This window comes from Falco rusticolus, chromosome 1 (genome assembly GCF_015220075.1).
Source record: "Falco rusticolus isolate bFalRus1 chromosome 1, bFalRus1.pri, whole genome shotgun sequence".
NCBI classification, from domain to species: Eukaryota; Metazoa; Chordata; class Aves; order Falconiformes; family Falconidae; genus Falco; species Falco rusticolus.
The window spans coordinates 32,105,571-32,123,816 of NC_051187.1; the positions used below are offsets into that span (position 1 = coordinate 32,105,571).

The 18,246-nt window shown below is 38.7% G+C and overlaps 1 protein-coding gene across 21 annotated transcripts in view; it reads right to left on the reverse strand.

Annotated features, from left to right (window-relative positions):
• ATXN2 (ataxin 2) overlaps positions 1–18,246 on the reverse strand; it is a 52,498-nt gene that overhangs the window by 22,333 nt on the left and 11,919 nt on the right. For 8 of the 21 annotated variants that reach the window (XR_005102313.1, XM_037375594.1, XM_037375583.1 and 5 more), the window contains exons 6-14: positions 14,247–14,261; positions 12,100–12,224; positions 10,743–10,834; positions 7,812–8,009; positions 7,117–7,295; positions 5,395–5,604; positions 3,105–3,287; positions 1,380–1,565; positions 544–651 (exon numbers count right to left, since the gene is read on the reverse strand). Coding sequence is in view for 20 of the 21 variants with exons in the window: in XM_037375594.1 (XP_037231491.1) it covers positions 544–651; positions 1,380–1,565; positions 3,105–3,287; positions 5,395–5,604; positions 7,117–7,295; positions 7,812–8,009; positions 10,743–10,834; positions 12,100–12,224; positions 14,247–14,261 (1,296 nt within the window). In the remaining variant the exon portion in view is untranslated. Of the gene's footprint in view, positions 1–543; positions 652–1,379; positions 1,566–3,104; positions 3,288–5,394; positions 5,605–7,116; positions 7,296–7,811; positions 8,010–10,742; positions 10,835–12,099; positions 12,225–14,246; positions 14,262–18,246 lie in introns of those variants that run through there. The other 13 variants (XM_037375587.1, XM_037375585.1, XM_037375586.1 and 10 more) reach the window with 9 other exon arrangements.

Genomic DNA, 18,246 nt, shown 5'->3' on the forward strand with positions numbered 1-18,246 from the left:
ACTCGATGATATTAAAGGTCTTTTCCAATCTATGATTCTGTGACTCGAAGTTCAACAACATGAAAAGATTCTTTCGAGAACCGAGTGAACAAACAATGCTGCAGAGAAAGCCAAATTTAGGGCATAATAGGAAGAAGCACAGTTAGAAAAAGCTATGCTGACCACGATGCTCAGAAGTATTGTGAGCATAGCTGTAAGGAGAAACACTTATTCAATCTAAAGGCAGCTAAAAAACAGCTTTGTGAGCAAGAAAAAGAAGGGGCAGGGGGGAGAAAAAATAATAAAAAAAAAAAAACCAAGTGAAAAGAAATTACTTCATCCACATGAGCATCTTTATGCTTTGTGTTGACGAAATGAGTCAAGGACAACATTTAAAATTGTAGGCCTGCCACTTGACAACTACATGACCAAATTTCACCTGTAGAACACCCAAAGTCAGACTGCCTCCAAGTCTTCCTTTAAATGCTAAGTAGTCAATATAGCAGGTTTAGTGTGTGGAATTCCTATGTTACTCAAGTATATATGAAAGCTTTTGATACAAACCTTTGCTTTCAGGTTTAGGAAAACTAGGAGAAGTCTCACTTGGCTTTATATTCTCCTTGTTTCCAGTTGCAGAATTTTGCCTCTGGTCCTGAAGCCTAGTATCTTTAGCTAGAAAAGAAATTGCCGAAGTTATTCTCTTATACACAATTCAAACTGACCAAAGAGAGACGGCAAGATAGAAACAGGAGATTTAACCATGCTTAGCTTACAAAAGAAAAACCCTAAGTTACACATTTTCTGCTACCTAGTTAGGGCCTGGAGGGTTATCCTCCCCCCTTCCCCACCTTACAGTCTTTAAGCCAAATGAAAGTCCCAGTCAAACACATTCCTCTCATCATACACAGAGATTAACTAACTAGGCTGAAAAAACTATAAACTGAGGGCAAATTATTTTCAACAGTCCAGCCCTTCATACAGAATGCTACAAAGACTTGAGAGTTCTTAAGACATTTGACTGTGCTCTTGCATGTGAGGCTTTTTTCCTTCCTTTCGCTATGCTCAAAATATTCTTTGAAACTAGTGGCCTATGTTTCTTTAAATTCGAAAACAGCCAGGAACCCAGTTTGAAAAAAATTAATAATCCTTAAGTCAAACACCTGTAAGAGCCCATACTCCTTAAAAGGCAGAAGAAATTAAGCATATAAACTTATCAAAAAGCCTCTCTTTAACCTTAGTTTAAAGCTAACATCATGAGAAAAGGGGAACTCGCTACACAGTAAAATTAAATGTATCAGAAGTTTTCCCATCATTTAGAAAGCAGCTTTGCTCTTTCCAGGCCCATTCGTTGTTAGGGATTAGGGAAAGGGAGCAATTGCAAGCTGGCAAGGGTAACTCACCTTCGCTGGAAGGGGTGACTGCTCTGTTGGATGCAGGGCTGGCAGGTGTAGGAGAGGCAGCTGGAACAGGCATGGCAACAGATTCAGTGGGAATAGTACCAGGCTGAGAAGGCAGAGCTGGTCCCATAGGAGTGCTGCTCTGCCTTGGAGACCTAGGCCTGTGTGTTTTAGGGGATAATCTCGGAACTAGAAACAAACAGGAGAAAATAGTTATAGGATAAGTTTCCTCATCTGTTCAGCAGTTTGCTTATTTTTAAAATGACTAAAAACATGCCTTAAAATACTTAGTGGAACATGATATAGTAATTGAAAGCCTGGTTACCTTTCAGGTACATCTCCTAGTTCTTTAAAACGCAGCATTTCAGACAAGTGGTGTGATTTTTCTGCAGATTGTCCCCTAATACATATCCCTGCCCTGTAGTCCCACCATGAAACTGCAATACGCTCCCCGGCACCCCAGTAGTACAACTACAACAGCTCACATTAACACAGTTTCAGGCAGAACAGAAAAGGTGGTCAGGTCTCCATTCAAACAGATGTAAAACATTTTTTAAAGGGCTGAAAAAAACACATCCATTTTACAGCGTCCTCTTTTGGAGGTTTGCCAGCTGGAAAAAAAACAACATAGCCTATTGAAAGAAGATTACTTGATGTATTTTTTGCCCTTCTGTTAAAGCAGCAAGGAAAGTTGTATATTCTTTAAACCGTAAGTTGTACCTCCTGCTTTCCTGCTCATCCCACTGTGGCTAGTTAGTTGCTTTACATCACATATTAACTTCAAGTGAGCGAGGAGAAAGAGAGATAAGTCATTTAACAGTCCTACTTGCATGTTAATAATATATAAAGTGGGGGGTGAGGAGGGAAGATAAATCAGAGATAATGCCAGAACAGAAGAGTTTAAATCTTTTCCACAAGGCAACACATCTATGGGGGGTCTAATTCATACCTTCTTTCTGGAAAATTCGCTCCCACTACACTCCTCTAGAATTCCAGCACTGCTAAAAAGTATCAGACTTCAAACTGTCACTCACTTGCCCTTCCAATTCAAGAAAGCGCCCAGCTGCTGACAGCTCCCTAGAACACAGCCTCAACTACAAAAGCTCGAGACTAGGGCTTGTGTAACAAGACAAAATCTTCCAATTTGAAGTCAAATATTAAAAAAAGATGTTAACTGATTCAAAAAAAGAAGAGACACTGACTACATCTGCTACTACCATACTCAAACACAAAATGACCACTTAAAACCTGCGTAAATTTTAAAGGAAAAATACATCCAACAACTTGAATATCATTTCACCTTCTCTTTTAACACCGACCCTTCCCTATTCAAACACCTCCTCCATTTGTAAAGCACAAACCAGTTACACTGACATTAACTAGATTCAGTGATGCAACGGAATGTATGTAACTTCTCTTGTCTCCTTCAATAACTTTCCTGAAAATTACTCAACAACTAATTCCCACGTTTTTCCTTCCTTTTGTTGCATACAGCATCTGACTTCACCTCTCTGCAGTTAGGACAATATTGCGCTTGAAGGACCAACCCACCAACTATTTCACTAAGCTATCTGGGAACATCCTTCTCTTACTTCACCTGAGCAAGCTAAGTTAGCAGACCAGTGTTTATGCAGAGCCTGAATTGTCTAGAAACGCAGTATTCTGCTTAGCATTCACACTCTAAAGTACCCCTGGCAAGCCATCTGCAATAAGCCAAGCTTTACCTACCCCCACTGACAACTGATGACCACGTCCCACCTGAAGGGCTGCCTCGTGCCACTGCAGTAGTAGATGCTTCCCCTGGTGCATTATGAGATACAAATTCTAAGCCACTTGAAATTGTACCCCTACCAGTAGAGACTCTGTGACCTCGAGGGTGCCGTTGTGCCTTAGGAGACATCCGTGGAGGCCCTGAGAAAAAGAAGACAACCCCACACAATAAGTACTTAACGTCCATCACTAAGAGTCCCCAAAAATACTATCTGTTTTTAAAACTGGATTTCATCTAATAACTCTCAATAAGGCAGTAATGGAGTCAAGCAATTTACACTCACATCGACTAGAACCAGGGATCCACGAGACTAAAAAGGCCAAGCCATTGGTCCAGCCAGACTACCAACACGCTCATCACCTTTCTATGACAGCTCACGTTCATTGCTATTTAGAAGCTTTATCAGAATTGAAACAAGTATGCAAGTCCTGGATTTGTAATATTTGAATCCAAGTATCCAATATTGCTTACTGCAAAACAAGCCAGAAAGGTTAGTGGCCCAGCTCCCTCTGGATAAGCACAGTTCCAGGCTATCAAACATTTTCCAGAAAAGAAAAAATTTCCATCGCTTTTGTCAGGTGGTCAGTGATACCAACCATTTATTTACAGAGTAGTCACCACTGGCTGACCAATGCTCTTGGGGAATTTCAGCAGAGCATTCTGCACCGAGGCTAAATTGCCTGCAGCAGGTCACAATTCATTTACAAGTCAGCAAAACTGCAACTAAACAAGTTATTGTTATCCCAAGGTTCAAGTCATGCATGTTTAATGCCAGAAGCTAGAGTCGTAAGTGAATACAGTAATTCTGAACAGCAATTCTGAACAGCTTACACAGCTGCCACAGAATAGTTATACTCAAGTCTAAGCAGCAATATAGTTTCTACATCCTAACAAACATTTTCTTTACAGTATCAAACTTAAATGTTGATACTTCAAAAGGAAAAAAATGTGTAACAGAAGACAATCTGGCTGATTACAGTTATTTTTTAATGTAGGGCAATCATAGAGAAAAGTTCAGATAATGGCTTTCTGGTTTCAAAGTTCTAAAATATCAAGTACCTCTTCTGGTTACCTAAGTCTTTAAATGTCAGCCTCTGTTTTAACCATGAATCTAAAGTACACTTCAATCCAAATTACATACAGGCAAGTATTTTAAAGAATACACACACTTTCCAGCAATCCTCTTCTAGTAGTAGAAATTAAAGGTTGCAGTAAGCAGCAGTTCACTGCATGACTGACAAATCCATTGCAAGTGCTAAAAAATAACCGAATTTACATGTGGATTCTCAGTATCTTATCACCTATAACAAGCTCACATTGACAAACTGACAGCAGCACATCATACAGACATGCCTACTACCATCCACTTTCTGGTTATGGACCATCTTGAGCATTTATCAGGCAAGCTGCAGAAGTGTTACTGATTCAATTAGCAGGATGACTGTTCTCTCTCCTGTGGCTCCAGTGGAGCCAACTACAGCAGAGACTGCAAGTTTCCCGTGAGTTTAGTACAACCAGTTTTCATTTTTCCAGGCTTGCTAGACAGTGGGGTGTGCAGGCTAGTTTTTAAGTGCACTTAAATAAAGTAAACCTAGAATTTTAAAATGTGTTCCTTACTGTACCCTCAGAGGACAAACAAATTTAGCTCCGAGAATTCTGCATACAGTTATGGAATACTCATGGGTTAGCCTTTTCCTGCGGATTATTGACTGCTGGGGAGCTGACTTATTGTTCTGCCGCAATGTAAACAGATCTAAAGTTCTCTACAGATTTGCCTTTGAAGCAGCTTATCCTATCCCATTCCACAGTGCACTTCTCTGAATACAGCATTTTTATTATTATTATTGTTGTTGTTGTTGTTTTTTTATAAAAGGTAATTCAATAATTTAGTTAAATTTGAAATTGTTTTTTGTTGAACAACTGTATTAAAATTTTGGTATTTTATATGAATTTATATTCCTAAAAATGCTCTCTAAAGTTATCAGGTCCTGCGTGTTGCTGTGGGTTAAGACACTGAGCAGCGTTTACAAAGCTGAGTTTATTTCGTACCAACTTGGGAAATTTCACAGCTTTATTTTGTTTTTGTAAAGTTCTTCAAATAAAAAGGTTAATAGAAATAGTCTGATAAACTAAAGTTAAACACAAATTATAGGTTAAGTAATGAAGAGGAAAAACAATTTTGTAATTAAACTCACAAAGGAGTTAAACAAAGACAAACAAAAACATGAACAAATCGTGGTATTGTACCTTCTGAAGACATGCGTTTAGGCATAGTAGAGACAGGAGCTGGAGAACCATGAGCAGAGGGGTGAGACGGGGGCCTGGAGGGCCGCGAGGGGGGCCTGGAGGGCGGCCGTGTAGGGGTGGCTGCCCGAGGTGGAAGAGAGTTGGGACCTGACTGGTAGCGAGAAGGTGGGCGAGAGGAAGGAGATGGGCAAGGCGATGGCCAGGGAACACCTGACAGAACAAATGATATGAAGGAAAGTATAAAAACTAAAGAAAAATTATGGGGAAAAAGGTCAACAGAAAAAAAAAGTAAAATATGACAAAATGATTTTTCATGTTTAACCCTTTGGGGATAGATTAGTTTATTTCTGCAAACAATAAAATAAGTCTCTGCAAGGTTATCTCCTCCACTTCAGGTCAAATTTAACATCTGAATGTCACAAACTCCCCAAAGGGTTAATTAGGATCTACAAATACTACTAAGGAATAGACAGTAAAGTTTGATCTGTTAGCCTATCATATATATGTTCTACAGCACACATCACTCTTGACAAGGTCCTTAAATAGCTACCAGAGGTTCTCAAACAGCGGTTCACATATAGTATTGACTATACAAACTGCTAATTTCAAACCAAATGATGAGCAATATCACTTCTAGGAACTGTATCTTTACAAAAAACAGCGGTGTTCAGTGTCTGAATCCTAACATTTATGCCTTTATCAGTTATCTGAAGTATTAAGGTAGTATTTTAATCTAGGATATAGGGTTCATTGTTTCCAAAACAAAGAAATTGAATTCACAAGCCATTCTGAATGTTTTAGGTATATGATGTTCATTCAGCAGAGTAAAAGGATGTCAGAAACCACAAAGACTACAAACAAATCTCCAGGTTAGCACTGTTTGGGCAAGACTCAGTTGTATATCCTTTATACAGCTGACTGTGTTTAAAAAGGAAGTCTCACTTACCTTCAGATGTTTCTCAGACTTCCTCTCCAGATAGAGGCACTTGAGTATTTACACATTTTTTCATTTATTCGCAGCAATCTCGTGTAACAGCATTTTTAACTTATAAAAATAATGCCTCAAGGATAGGCTACTGCTGAAATCCATCTCAAAAAATGGTGTTCACTTTATGAAACACCAGTTCCTGCTATACAGTGCCTAGTGATGTCTGTTTATAAACATTACCCATGTGTATAGCAGGAAATACTCAAATAGCTATTTGGAGAGAAGGCTGTTGATTCCTTTTCCCCTAATGCTTCTCTTACTTTCCCAACAATGATTTTTTTCCCCCTAAATCATCGTAAAGTCAGCAAATTGCTTTATTCTATTTTGTGGGAAACTGAATCGCACCAGAAAGGACAGAGTGATGCTTCCTCGGCTGCCACCTCCCTTTCACTAGGTGTCAGCATTGCTGCTCCTCCACGCGGAGCTTGGCAGTAGCAGTACATAAAGCCATTTCTAATCTTGAAAACCGCATACTGCACCATCATCTAAGACAAAGGTGTCTGAGAAGGAAAACAAGTGACATTTCTGCTCTGCAAAGCTACAGTGCAGTCAAATGCACATTCCATTACGAGTAGGTCAACCCAAAGCAAAATTGCAACCTCTGTGTTAAATGATGAACGCTAACCTAGCTTCTGAAACACATATCCTAAGACCACACCATATGCAGTTTCAACATAATTAGACAATTGACTGCAATTTCAAAAGGCACATGCATTTAGACTACAGATACTTGCCTCCGTTAACTACTCTCTGATCTGCTCCAGAGTTAGGACTGAATTCTGAAGTATGGGATCCAGACCTTGAAATTGGTGGGCCTGATCCAGACTGGCCCATCCTCGACGAATTTTGTCTTCCACTTCCCCAGGACAGGACATCTCTGTTCCTCTGTCCAGGTGGAATGTATTTATTTTCTCTGAAAGACAGCAAATTTCTGTCAGTGTTAAGATGGAACTGAAAGACAATGAAAAGTACTTGATCCAGCGCTCTGCTGATACTTTCTATCTTTCCTAAATCGAGCTAAAGGAAAATTCTAAATACTATCAGATGTTGACCTAAAATTCACCTCATGAATTGGCTTTTGATACTGACCACACAGTCCACTTTCTATGAGCCCACAGACACTGAATGATTTAGTGCTAATGCCTGAAATTCTCCATGACATACCGAAACCACCGGCCTTTCCTGTAATTTGGTATGAATTCACCACAGCGACATATCAGAATGGGGAAGTCTGTTTCACTACAGAGATAATACAGGGCCAGGCAGAGGTGTACAAGTAAGCCTGAGTGCCAAAACCAGCACTGTTTACACAAGGTTCCTAACCTAATCAGCCCTGCTGAAAAAGCACAGTTTCAATGAGTGAATTGCTACTGTACCAAAATATGTACATAATTTAAATAAAAATACTATTCATAGCATATGCAAGTACCTAGTGTTCACACCATGTCCTTCTCGTTCATTAGCATTTCTCTGAACAGCAGTATATTTTTCTTCTTCTGTTCTTTCATCATTTTCCAAGGCAACCCGAGCTTTGTATTGGGCACTTGATTCAATTTCCTCTGCTAATTGAGTTGCTCTGGCTTCCCGTTTTAAAAACTCTTCTGAATTATCTCTTTCTAATGGCACCCTAAAAGACAACGGAAAGGAAAAGAATCTCTGAAATGCATTCAAAAGCACAAAGAAGCTACAAAAATCACATAGCATTAATTCTAACCAAGTCAGGGTAAAAAAAGCTTACTTTTAAGCCAGTTGACTTGCTGTCTTTTTTAGTATAAGTATGTCAGTATTCCTGGACTGGTTTGATACTATTTGCAAGTTCAGTTTCATTTACCAGCCTAGAGAGCTGAGGTCTGGGTACAGAGCTTTTCCATACGACTTGCAAAATCCCCAGTCCCTAAAGCTATGCAAAGGCTCCAACTTTTAACAGGGTTAAGCACACGACTAATAAAAAGCCTTAGTCTGTTGTTTATCGTATGGGACCAAGTCTAAACTTCTTTAGCTATTTACACGTTCCCAATGGACACAAGAGTCCCCAATTCTACTGAAATTAGAGTTACATGCTTAATCCTTTGATAATTCCAGCCACAGAATTTTAGCTCTTCCTGTTATGAATAACTGCAGAAAAGACAAATGCAATACGTTAGAGTACAGGACCAGAAGCCCATGACTCATATGCCATGTCCTAGGACCTCAAAACCATTAATTCCATGTATCTATATTAGGTAATAGCATACTGCAAAAAGCATACACAGCTTCCTTAGGAAAGCCACCAAGGAAGAATTCAATGCACGAGCAATGAAATACTGAAGAAGATAACCAGAAATGGACATCATACCCGGCACTTCCTTCCGTTCACCCATGGTTTGCATTTCACCTGTTCCAATTTCTGTTGAAGTACCAGGTTTTATCAAAGAACACTCTGGTTTCTCCCTGATTCTAATTTTAAGTTCCAAAAGTTGTTTTATCCAACCTTCCTTTAGAATAAACTACACAAAAATACAGAACACAGTTGAGGCTTGGACCATGCTATGCTGGGCATTGTATAACCTCACTACTGCAAATATTTTGAATAATGTAAAAAAGAACAAAGAAAGTAGGTGGAGAGAAAAACCAAGTATGAAATCATATATGCAAGGTTACTCAAGTATTGGTGGCATACTTGGAGTATGAACTAGGAAAACAAGTGGCTTTACCAAATTCCAAGCCAGCACTCAGCTACTACATCACAAGTTTTCCCCCATGCACACATTTTTACTGGCCTTATCAATGGTAACTACAAGAATATTAAATTAAAACCTTACCCTTCAGCGTAAAGCTTTGGCTCAAATAAGATATGCATGAACACAATGCATACAAACCTTAAGTCACGGGCCTCGCTCACCCTGTATTAAGCATACGCACAAGAAAGGAGAATACCCAATACATCCTCATCTATTTAAAGTGACTGGGAAAAAAAAATGAAGGTATGTATGCAGTAGCACTGATGGCAACCTAAACAAGCAAAAGAATGATTTTGCATTTCCTAACAGGGAAAAGGTCAGTAAAGATGAAACAAAGGGGATGGGCAATATGTCATTGTTCAGAACCCTGGTGATAAGAGAAGAATGTACATCAGCTGATCAACCTATTAAAACAGTACACTTGCTAAACCACAAACTTGCACCTTTATGAAGTTTGACAAACTATACCTGCTAATGCTTAGCTCTAGGAAGAGAAAACAAACAAGAAACCCTGTACAATCCTTCAGTTGTACATACAAGCATTTAGCTACACTGCTGCGCATCACACTTGGAGAATCAGGAAAAGTCTCCCAGTTTAGCAGACTGATAATGCAAAGTAAGTTGCTTGACTAGGAAACAATGGAATTCATTTCAAGCCACCTTCATGTTTTTAATCTGTTTCCATTAATATCCATAAAGCAGAAAGATGGAAGACTAAAGTTCAAAAGTACAAAAAGTACTTAGAGCAGTGAAGTATACGAAAGAACTTCCCCAGGATTCAAAGGTAAGCCGATTAAGACACTTTGATTATCACCCTGTTACAGGTCTATTTTAACAAAACAGTACAAATAAAATTGTTGAACCAGAGACCTGTAGACAAGTGCTCCAATTCTACACACAATTATCAAAATACTCACTGCAATTCCTTGACATTCAAAAAATCAGTTTACGCTTTGCAAGTTAAAAGAGTGGGGAAACATTAAAGATGTTTCACAATGGCTGAACATCTGCAATTGATTTGTTTTGCAGTTGCAGTTAACATTATAGCTGCAGACTATTGGGAACAGGTCCACACTGCCAAAGTAGCCAGAGCAGGCTTTATACCACTTCTACATTCAAGTTGTTATTATATTGCAACTAAAACTTTAGTTTAGATCTGGACAAGTTTGCTGAACAAGTCATCCACAATATACACCCTCCCCCCTTAATTACCAGCAACATTTCAACATTGCAAAATCTACCAGATCAGCTGCCTCAATAAAATCAGGACTCAGTCGAACCGTTCTGCTAGGTTAAATTCAAACTATAGGTATAGCAGCTATGTAAAGACAGTTTCACAGTTTGATATTTTCCACTCTATTCATGAATGTTTTCATAAGAAATAAGCATTATTGCATGCCTAAATTCAGAAAATGTTGCAATGGGAATGAACTGCGCCCATTTAAGGGAATATATGATGATCACTACATCTAACCATTCACAGAACACTAGCAAGGTTTAAGCACTATTCATTCATTGCTTTTTCAGTTATTCAATTCCACAACTTAGAAAGTATGTAAAATTACCTTCAGAATATAAAGTTTGTCAAACCAGGGAGAACATTAAATACAAATCTAATAACAAAATATTTTGGAACTTACGTATAAGAAGATAAACTGCTGTCATAAGTTGATACTACACCATAATTTTCTTCATTGTAACGAAACATGTCATTGGGATCCCATCCATTAGACTAGAAGAAAATGATGCTTGTTTTTCAAAATGACATTGGAAATACATTCCCTTTAAATTAAGGGCTGATGGCAGAAGTTAAACCTTTTGCCCTTTTTCCTGGGCCTATGAATTCACTGTCCAGATAGCAAAGTTACTAAAGCCACAATTTATTTCAGGGAACTTTGTTCATCAGATGCACAGATTTTTACCTTCAAAAGCAGTGGGTTTTGTTTGTTGTATTTGTGTTGGTTTTATGAGGTTTATTTTTAACTCTGTACTAGAAGATTACTGGCTAGCAAGAAATACATACATACATGAATGCTTTTTCCAAAAAGTGCAAATTGCCACTTCTGAACGTTAGAAGAGTCCCTTGCTGTGGCAAGTGCTGAAACTTTTCAAATGCACTACTAATGCAATTATCTGAGATACACACACCACAGGCAGAAGACCCCCTGTTGATCTGCACAACTTCCCCACTTTAGTAAAACTGCTATTACTGCATTCAAGCACAATGATAAATGTTTTGAATATTTTATAAAACACTGACAGTATTAAGTATTCTAATAAATCTCAGCTGTACAATATGTACACTAAAATTGACAGGATAACTGTTCTACCCAGACAAAGTTAATATGCTCCACAGTAACATGACTAGATTCTCCTCTAATCAGTAATATTATCTTCTTTAACATATTGCAGTCTGAATACCTTACTAAAAAGAATACATGGTTGAGTAAAAGCTGACTGCTATGATATATAAAGAAACATCATTCGAGACCATACTCTTCATCTAACAATTCATAATCCACTGAGATTGTATCTGTGCTTATTAAGTTGTGGGTCAGACTTCCATCAACTTCCTTCATCTTAGCTCAGAGACAGTTAGCTAAGCACAATTTCGCCATAACTTCCAAATGCAATGCTTGTCAGACAGGAATGCTCTGATTAAACATAAATCACTTCAGTGTATTGCTGAATTTGGAGTCCTTAATAAAAGCTCCTCTTTCAGCCAGTCCATGAGTCAAACATGTCCCCTACCACAGCAGCTGCCATTTGTCAGTATTTGCCAAAAGTGGCATTTGAAATCCTGCTATTCTTATTCAAATTGTAAAAAAGTACTGTGGTAGCTGCTAGCAAATACTGAACATACACCCATACAATGCAGGCCAGCAATTTTAGACAGAAGTTCATTACTAGATTGAAATTAAGGAATTGTTTCAAGGCATGTCCAGAGAAATAGGTTATTTTCTACAGACTATTGGAGACAACAAAAGCATTACTTACAACATCTGTCTCTAATGCCTCAAGCTCCTCAGTGGCGGTGGTCTCTCCTCCATCCCATGGTTCAAGATCCTTTTCCTTGTGTTCACCATTCACTTTAGCACTGATGGCTGAATCAGTAAAAGCATCTACAATGGAGTGGGGAGGGATGGGGGTGAAATCAAGTTGGTTAAGTACAGGAAGACATACACACTAGTTATCTGCGGAACAACCAAATACAGCTGAATTGCAGGCACATTAAATATCATTCACCTCCTCTTGTAGTTGCTGTGTTCAGTAGGACTACATTAGAAAGGTGCCTCCTTCATACTTAGAATAACTAAGAAAGTTCAGACTAACTTCTAACATGTTGAAGAACCGCAGTGATTACTTTCAGTTATTTCAAAATATTTTACACAAGCTACATGTATGTTGGGGAGGGGGGGACGGGGACTATCCCCATTCCCCTAGAAAACCCTAGACTTGTATAATACACTTTTCCAAACAGCCCACAAAACTGCACACTAACATATTTTGCAAATATCAAAGAAGCATGAATGCAACCCAATCCCATTCCTCGAAGTATCTCAATTTCTTCTATTTCCACAACTTCTCAACACACCAACATGCACGTACACACTTTTACTCCCTTTGCAGCGTAACTCAATTACCCATTAGCTTGGTGCATCCGTTCACTGTGACATGAACAGAGAAGTCTTCTTTCCTACAAGAGCTTTTTCAAGCAGCAGCTTAGAACATCACACAGCAAGATTCAGAAACTCTCTACCTCTTGTTCTCAACAAGATATGAAAATAAATAAGCAGCAAGTCTGCTATTGTTTATAAAAATTATAAAAACTTACATAAAAAAAATAAAGATCATGAGCTTTTATTTTCACTTGTTCATGTTTCATTCAAGCCAGACTTAAGAAGGAATAATACTAGAATATTAAATTGCTGTGAAAAAAAAGGTACAAAGCCATTCATCAAGGAAGCCAAGCTTTTATATTTGTAAGCAACCAGATCTCAGAGCTGCCATACTTAAACAGAAGGAAATTTAAAAAATAAAATAAGCTTTTAAAAAGTTTATAAATAAATAAATAAGCCTAAAATAAATAAGCCTTCAATCTAGAATCTCCTACTATCATTCTGCTGATAAAATAAGGAGCAAACATTTCAGACCTTTAGAAAAGATGAGCTCAAACCACCAGGCAGTGTCAGATATGGAATAACGTGGCTTAAATTAAATTTTGGCAAGATGTACAATCTTACTAAGAAAAACAAACTTTCAAGCCATCATGAAGAGTTCACAACATATGAAGTTGGCCACTGATGTTACAGTTTTTAAACAATCACTGAAGATTTTTTTAAAGAGACTGCTGACAGCTTATTCCTGTTTTACCCAATTTCACGGGGAAGTTCTGCACATATATTGGTATGATCTGTCATAAAATTTAACTGTGCTTAGGCTGTCTAACAACATTCAGCACTATCTCATGAAATGCTCGCTCAACTCATATGCAAAGACCAAAGGAACTATGGGTAAGCAATTAAGCATTGTTAATAAGCTTATATGAAACAAAATGTTATAGAAGATGTATGAAAATAAAGAGTTTATTAGCTAAACATTCATTTCAAATACAAAAGAATCAGTAAAATAAGAAAAGAAAGCCAAATGAAAGAAAGACACCTAACGAGGCACACCACTGTTAGGGCTTGTGAAATTGCAAAAACCTGCATCAATCACCTTGCGAGATGTCACAGGCTGCCAACCAAAGCTGTGACAGCACCCACGCAGCTGGAGGTTAACACTTTTCAAGTGACATCGTATTTTAGCTTGTCACTAAATGCAATGCCTTTAGCAGGCAGGTTTTGGGATTACTTGTAAACCGTTCTGAAATGGAGTCATTGTTATCGTTGTACTACCTGCGTGCTGATGCAAAATTTCAGTTGCATTTTCAACTGTTCAGAATAGGTAAAAATCAAGGGTGAGAAGAGAAGTCACCAACTAACTGCAAGATACTCTAAATGATTCTGTGAAGTTATGCATGCATGTTTTATAGTGCCATAAATGTGCGAGCAAAGATAGTAAGTTTCCGTTATATAGTATGGTAACAAAAGCATTATGAAAGGCAAGATGCAGAGACATAGAGTGACTGCCAAAAAAGTTACCTGTTTCTGAAGGAACTACAACAGATATGGAGAGAGAAAAAATTGGAAGACATCAGATATAAATACAGGTGGATTTTTTCACATTATATGGTTGAATTCAGGCTAAGCTAAACTCTTTCAGTCCCTCTCACAGACATATTCAAACTGATTATACATCTCCCAACTTGCAAAGATCATTTCCACAGTAAAACCTCAGCAATGTTCCCACCTAGTAACAGCCCCATGTACCTCCCCGTTTTGCTTCCCAAAAAACCCCCTCCAAATAGCCTTACAGATTTCTAAGGTATACCAACTTGAAAGAAAACGTCTCTCAGTTTCCCTTCACACAAACAGCTTTTAAAATATAGTATAACAGAAGATATGTTTAAACATCATCTAAAACTACAGTAGTAACAGTGCTACCTCAATTCACAGTTAAGTAGTAACTACAGAGCACATTTAAAGGGAGGCAAAAGTCAGGCTCTAATATTTGGAAACTCTGCATTTACCTGATCAATACCCTGTAGCTACACTGCCACCACCCAGACAGACCAGTGCTGCTTCTGTGCCAACCATTAATTCACTGTCTCATGTTTGGTCTGCTCAGATTGGACATTTTACACTAATGCAAGTTGGAAGCTGCTTATGTCACTTCAGAAACTGCGAAACTTGCTTGTGCATTAGTTCACTGGGAGTAGAGGGAACTCTTCTCCAATGAGACTCGATAAATATGAGTTAGAAGGACTGATGGCAGCACCTGATGAAGGTAAACTTCGGTATTTCAGAAGGATGTTTCCTTAATTTCTATTAAATTACTTCAGACAAACTCCATACACAACTGTGCCATTCTGGATACTGTAAATAAAATACTAGCTTAACAAGTCTTATCTACTCAACCCACTAATTTTCTTATTTAAAAAGCCACATAAACATTTAGCAGAGTGCTGTTAAAAATTATAATGATACAGATGAACTGGGGGAAAAAAAACCTCAAGTCAAAACAAAAACTCCACTAACAAATGCTACAGATCTGAGTAAAATGTGCACAGTCAACTAAGTTTCCCAGCAGAATCCAGTATTACATGGCGCACACAAAGCTTCACTGCTCTTCATTTCTCTCTCACTTTAGAATGAAAGTCACAAGTGAGACTGCAACATCAGTTTAACCTCTACAACTCAAAAGAACATCCACAGTTAGGAGAAATTCAGGCTACAAAGGCAGACCTCTAGTCAGACAATATGGTCTCATGAGCATTGAGGCAAAGTTTAAATGTAGCAGAACAGTACCTCAAGGCACAGATCACTATTTTCCCGGAACAAACAGCTAGAGAGGCACACGGGACACCAAGATTAAAAATGCAGCAAGTCAAACAAGACTTTACCAAAATTAATGAGCAACAAAATTGAGACCATATGTAAAAAATTCTACAATTACTTGTTTCCAAAACAAAAATACTGCTCTTAAGATTATTAGTAAAGTAGAACCTAAAACATGAACTGCTGCTCCAAGCGCCTCTTGGCAGAGTAGTAACAGACAAGACACTGACTGCACAAGCTCACCCACCCCCTTTATCTGGTGCCTCATATCTCTTAGCTGTTGAATGCACAATTCACATGACACCTTGGCATGGCCAAATTTTTAATCAATTCCTTTTCTACATGGTAAAACTCAAGTTAAAGATCAAATGAAAACTGGTCAAACAAAGAGACTGAGCTGTAACACTCAATTAGCCCCCACTGCCTCTGTATCTGCTTAATGTGACATCTCCTAACCAAGAAGTTTGATGTCAAAGACCTCGTGTCTTGTTTTAAAGCCTGCTAACTGGGGAAAAAAAAAATCCCAAGGACAATCCTATGCAACAGAAATTCACATTAAGTAAAGGCAAACTAAATTTACACATTCTAAGAAAAACTCAGCTTGGGCACATTCTGCCAGTATGTGCTATTAAATGACTTAAAGAAAAAATTGCCAGAATAGAGCAATTAAGAGTCCGGGTTTAATTAATTTCAGTGTTTAACATGCTTGTTTTCACAAACATATTTTGAGCTACTAATGGTGAAGAGCACAAATACGCAATTCAGTGCAACTCTGCAGTTCAAATGCTATTAAACCAATCGGCATTATGTGCCAAACGCGTTCATGCTGCACGCTGCAAGCTTTGATCAAGTTCAGCATGACCCATAGTAAACTGAGGTTTCACCTTAAAGGTTTCAACAGTAAACTCTCATTTGTTTTGTAACTACTTACTACTGATTTGAAACATTAAAACCAGTTACCACCAGTTTTGCAGAGCCAACATTTCCTTCCTTTGTTCATAATATGCCTACCGCTATTCCTCTTCCAACACTTTCTCTGGAAGGATGCCACTTTCAGTGCTAATTCAAGGAAAAACTTAAATAGCCAATTCTCTTCTGCCTTTTTTCATTGGATTTGTAACATTTTTCTCAGAGCGCAGTAATGGTGCCAAAAAACCAATAAAAACATTGTAGAAGCCTTTTACTTTAACAGTCGTTATGATGTTGAATTGTCTTGTCTTTCAAGAGAAGCCAAGAAGGCACTCTGAAGCCTTACTCAAATTTGAATCACATGCAAACCAGCACTGTCGACAGATCAGCGTTTAGGACTACAGGAAACACTGCTAGAAGCTTGCTCTGCAGAACACAGGAGAAATACAATTTTCAATCACGCAGCCCAAGTTAATCTAGCAGCTACCAGATCTAGGCACTTCACCTTTGCCTCAGAAGGTGAAGCAGAAAGACAGGCTAACATACAGCCCAGGATTCCAACTTGCATGTTAGAGCAGATTCTGAGCAGTCGGTTTCCACTGCCACATGCAGAAAACGGTGCCTGTCCCTCTTTAAATGCAGACAGAATAGTTTGAAAGGGGAATGATGGATACAATACAATTTCACCTGAGTTTTCCAATGCATGTTTCATTCATCAGCCTGCCTGTACTGCAAAAGCCCTAATTCCACAGCAAGAGATCCTCAGGTGACTCCTTTTCCATTCCTTCTGAAGCCTTACAGGAATCTACATGAGCACGAAGGTCTACGCAGATTGACAGAGTGGCAAATAAGGGCCCAAGAAGTAGGGACAGATTGATTTTTTTAAACATAAACTGTTACAACGTCCCTATCTACACAGATCTACTATTTCTTCTCCCAACCCTTCCAATTTCTACAATCTGGGCAGGCACCACACACCGTCTCCACCGTTGCGTCTAATGGTGCAACGTCATGCTTGGCACAAGCAAATCTAAGACTGCTGCTTCCAGACAGGGTGGTTTCACCCACCCCAAGCCTCTGCTGTCGTTACCTCCCCTGCACTCACACTACTGATGTAGCTACAGGATGAATTATCAGCTCACGGCTCCAAAGCTGCACAAGTATGATAGCAATGAAAGGTGCCTGGCAGACTATTTCAGAAGGTTCTTTCAGACACAACTGTATTCTCCACTTTTCTGAAAGGAGAATCCATCCCATTCCCTTTCTCCCCACCTGTTGCTCTTTTCCAGTACTCTTCCAGTCTCTTCTGTCCAGCTTGGTCATACAGGCAGACAATGCAGCTAAGATCTCTGCTATTCAAGTCTGACGGTAAGTCAGAAGATCAAGACTCACAGTCAGGAGCACCGTTTGCTACGCTCCTCCAGCTCAGCAGCAAAGCAAATGCCAGAAAAAAAATCCATAGAATTCCAGATACTTATACTGAACCAGGAAACCAGGATGCACTAAAATTTCCAAAACAGTATCTTTTGCAAAAATGAAGTTTACTTCAAGGCCTCCTCAAAAGTCTAGTAGTCTCCTAAGGAGTAGGAGAAACTACTCACACAGACCCCAAAAATCCCTACTCTAGGTTAGCCTCTCCTATGGCAACTGCTTGTGAAGCATCCTTTTGTTTGACTACATTTTTTAAGAAGTGAGAGCAAGCTGCTTTCCAATCAAATATGTTCAAATTGTCTAGTAACTTGTCTGTGAAAGCCAAAAATCATTAAGGGCTAGGCAATTTAAAAGTATCTGTTCC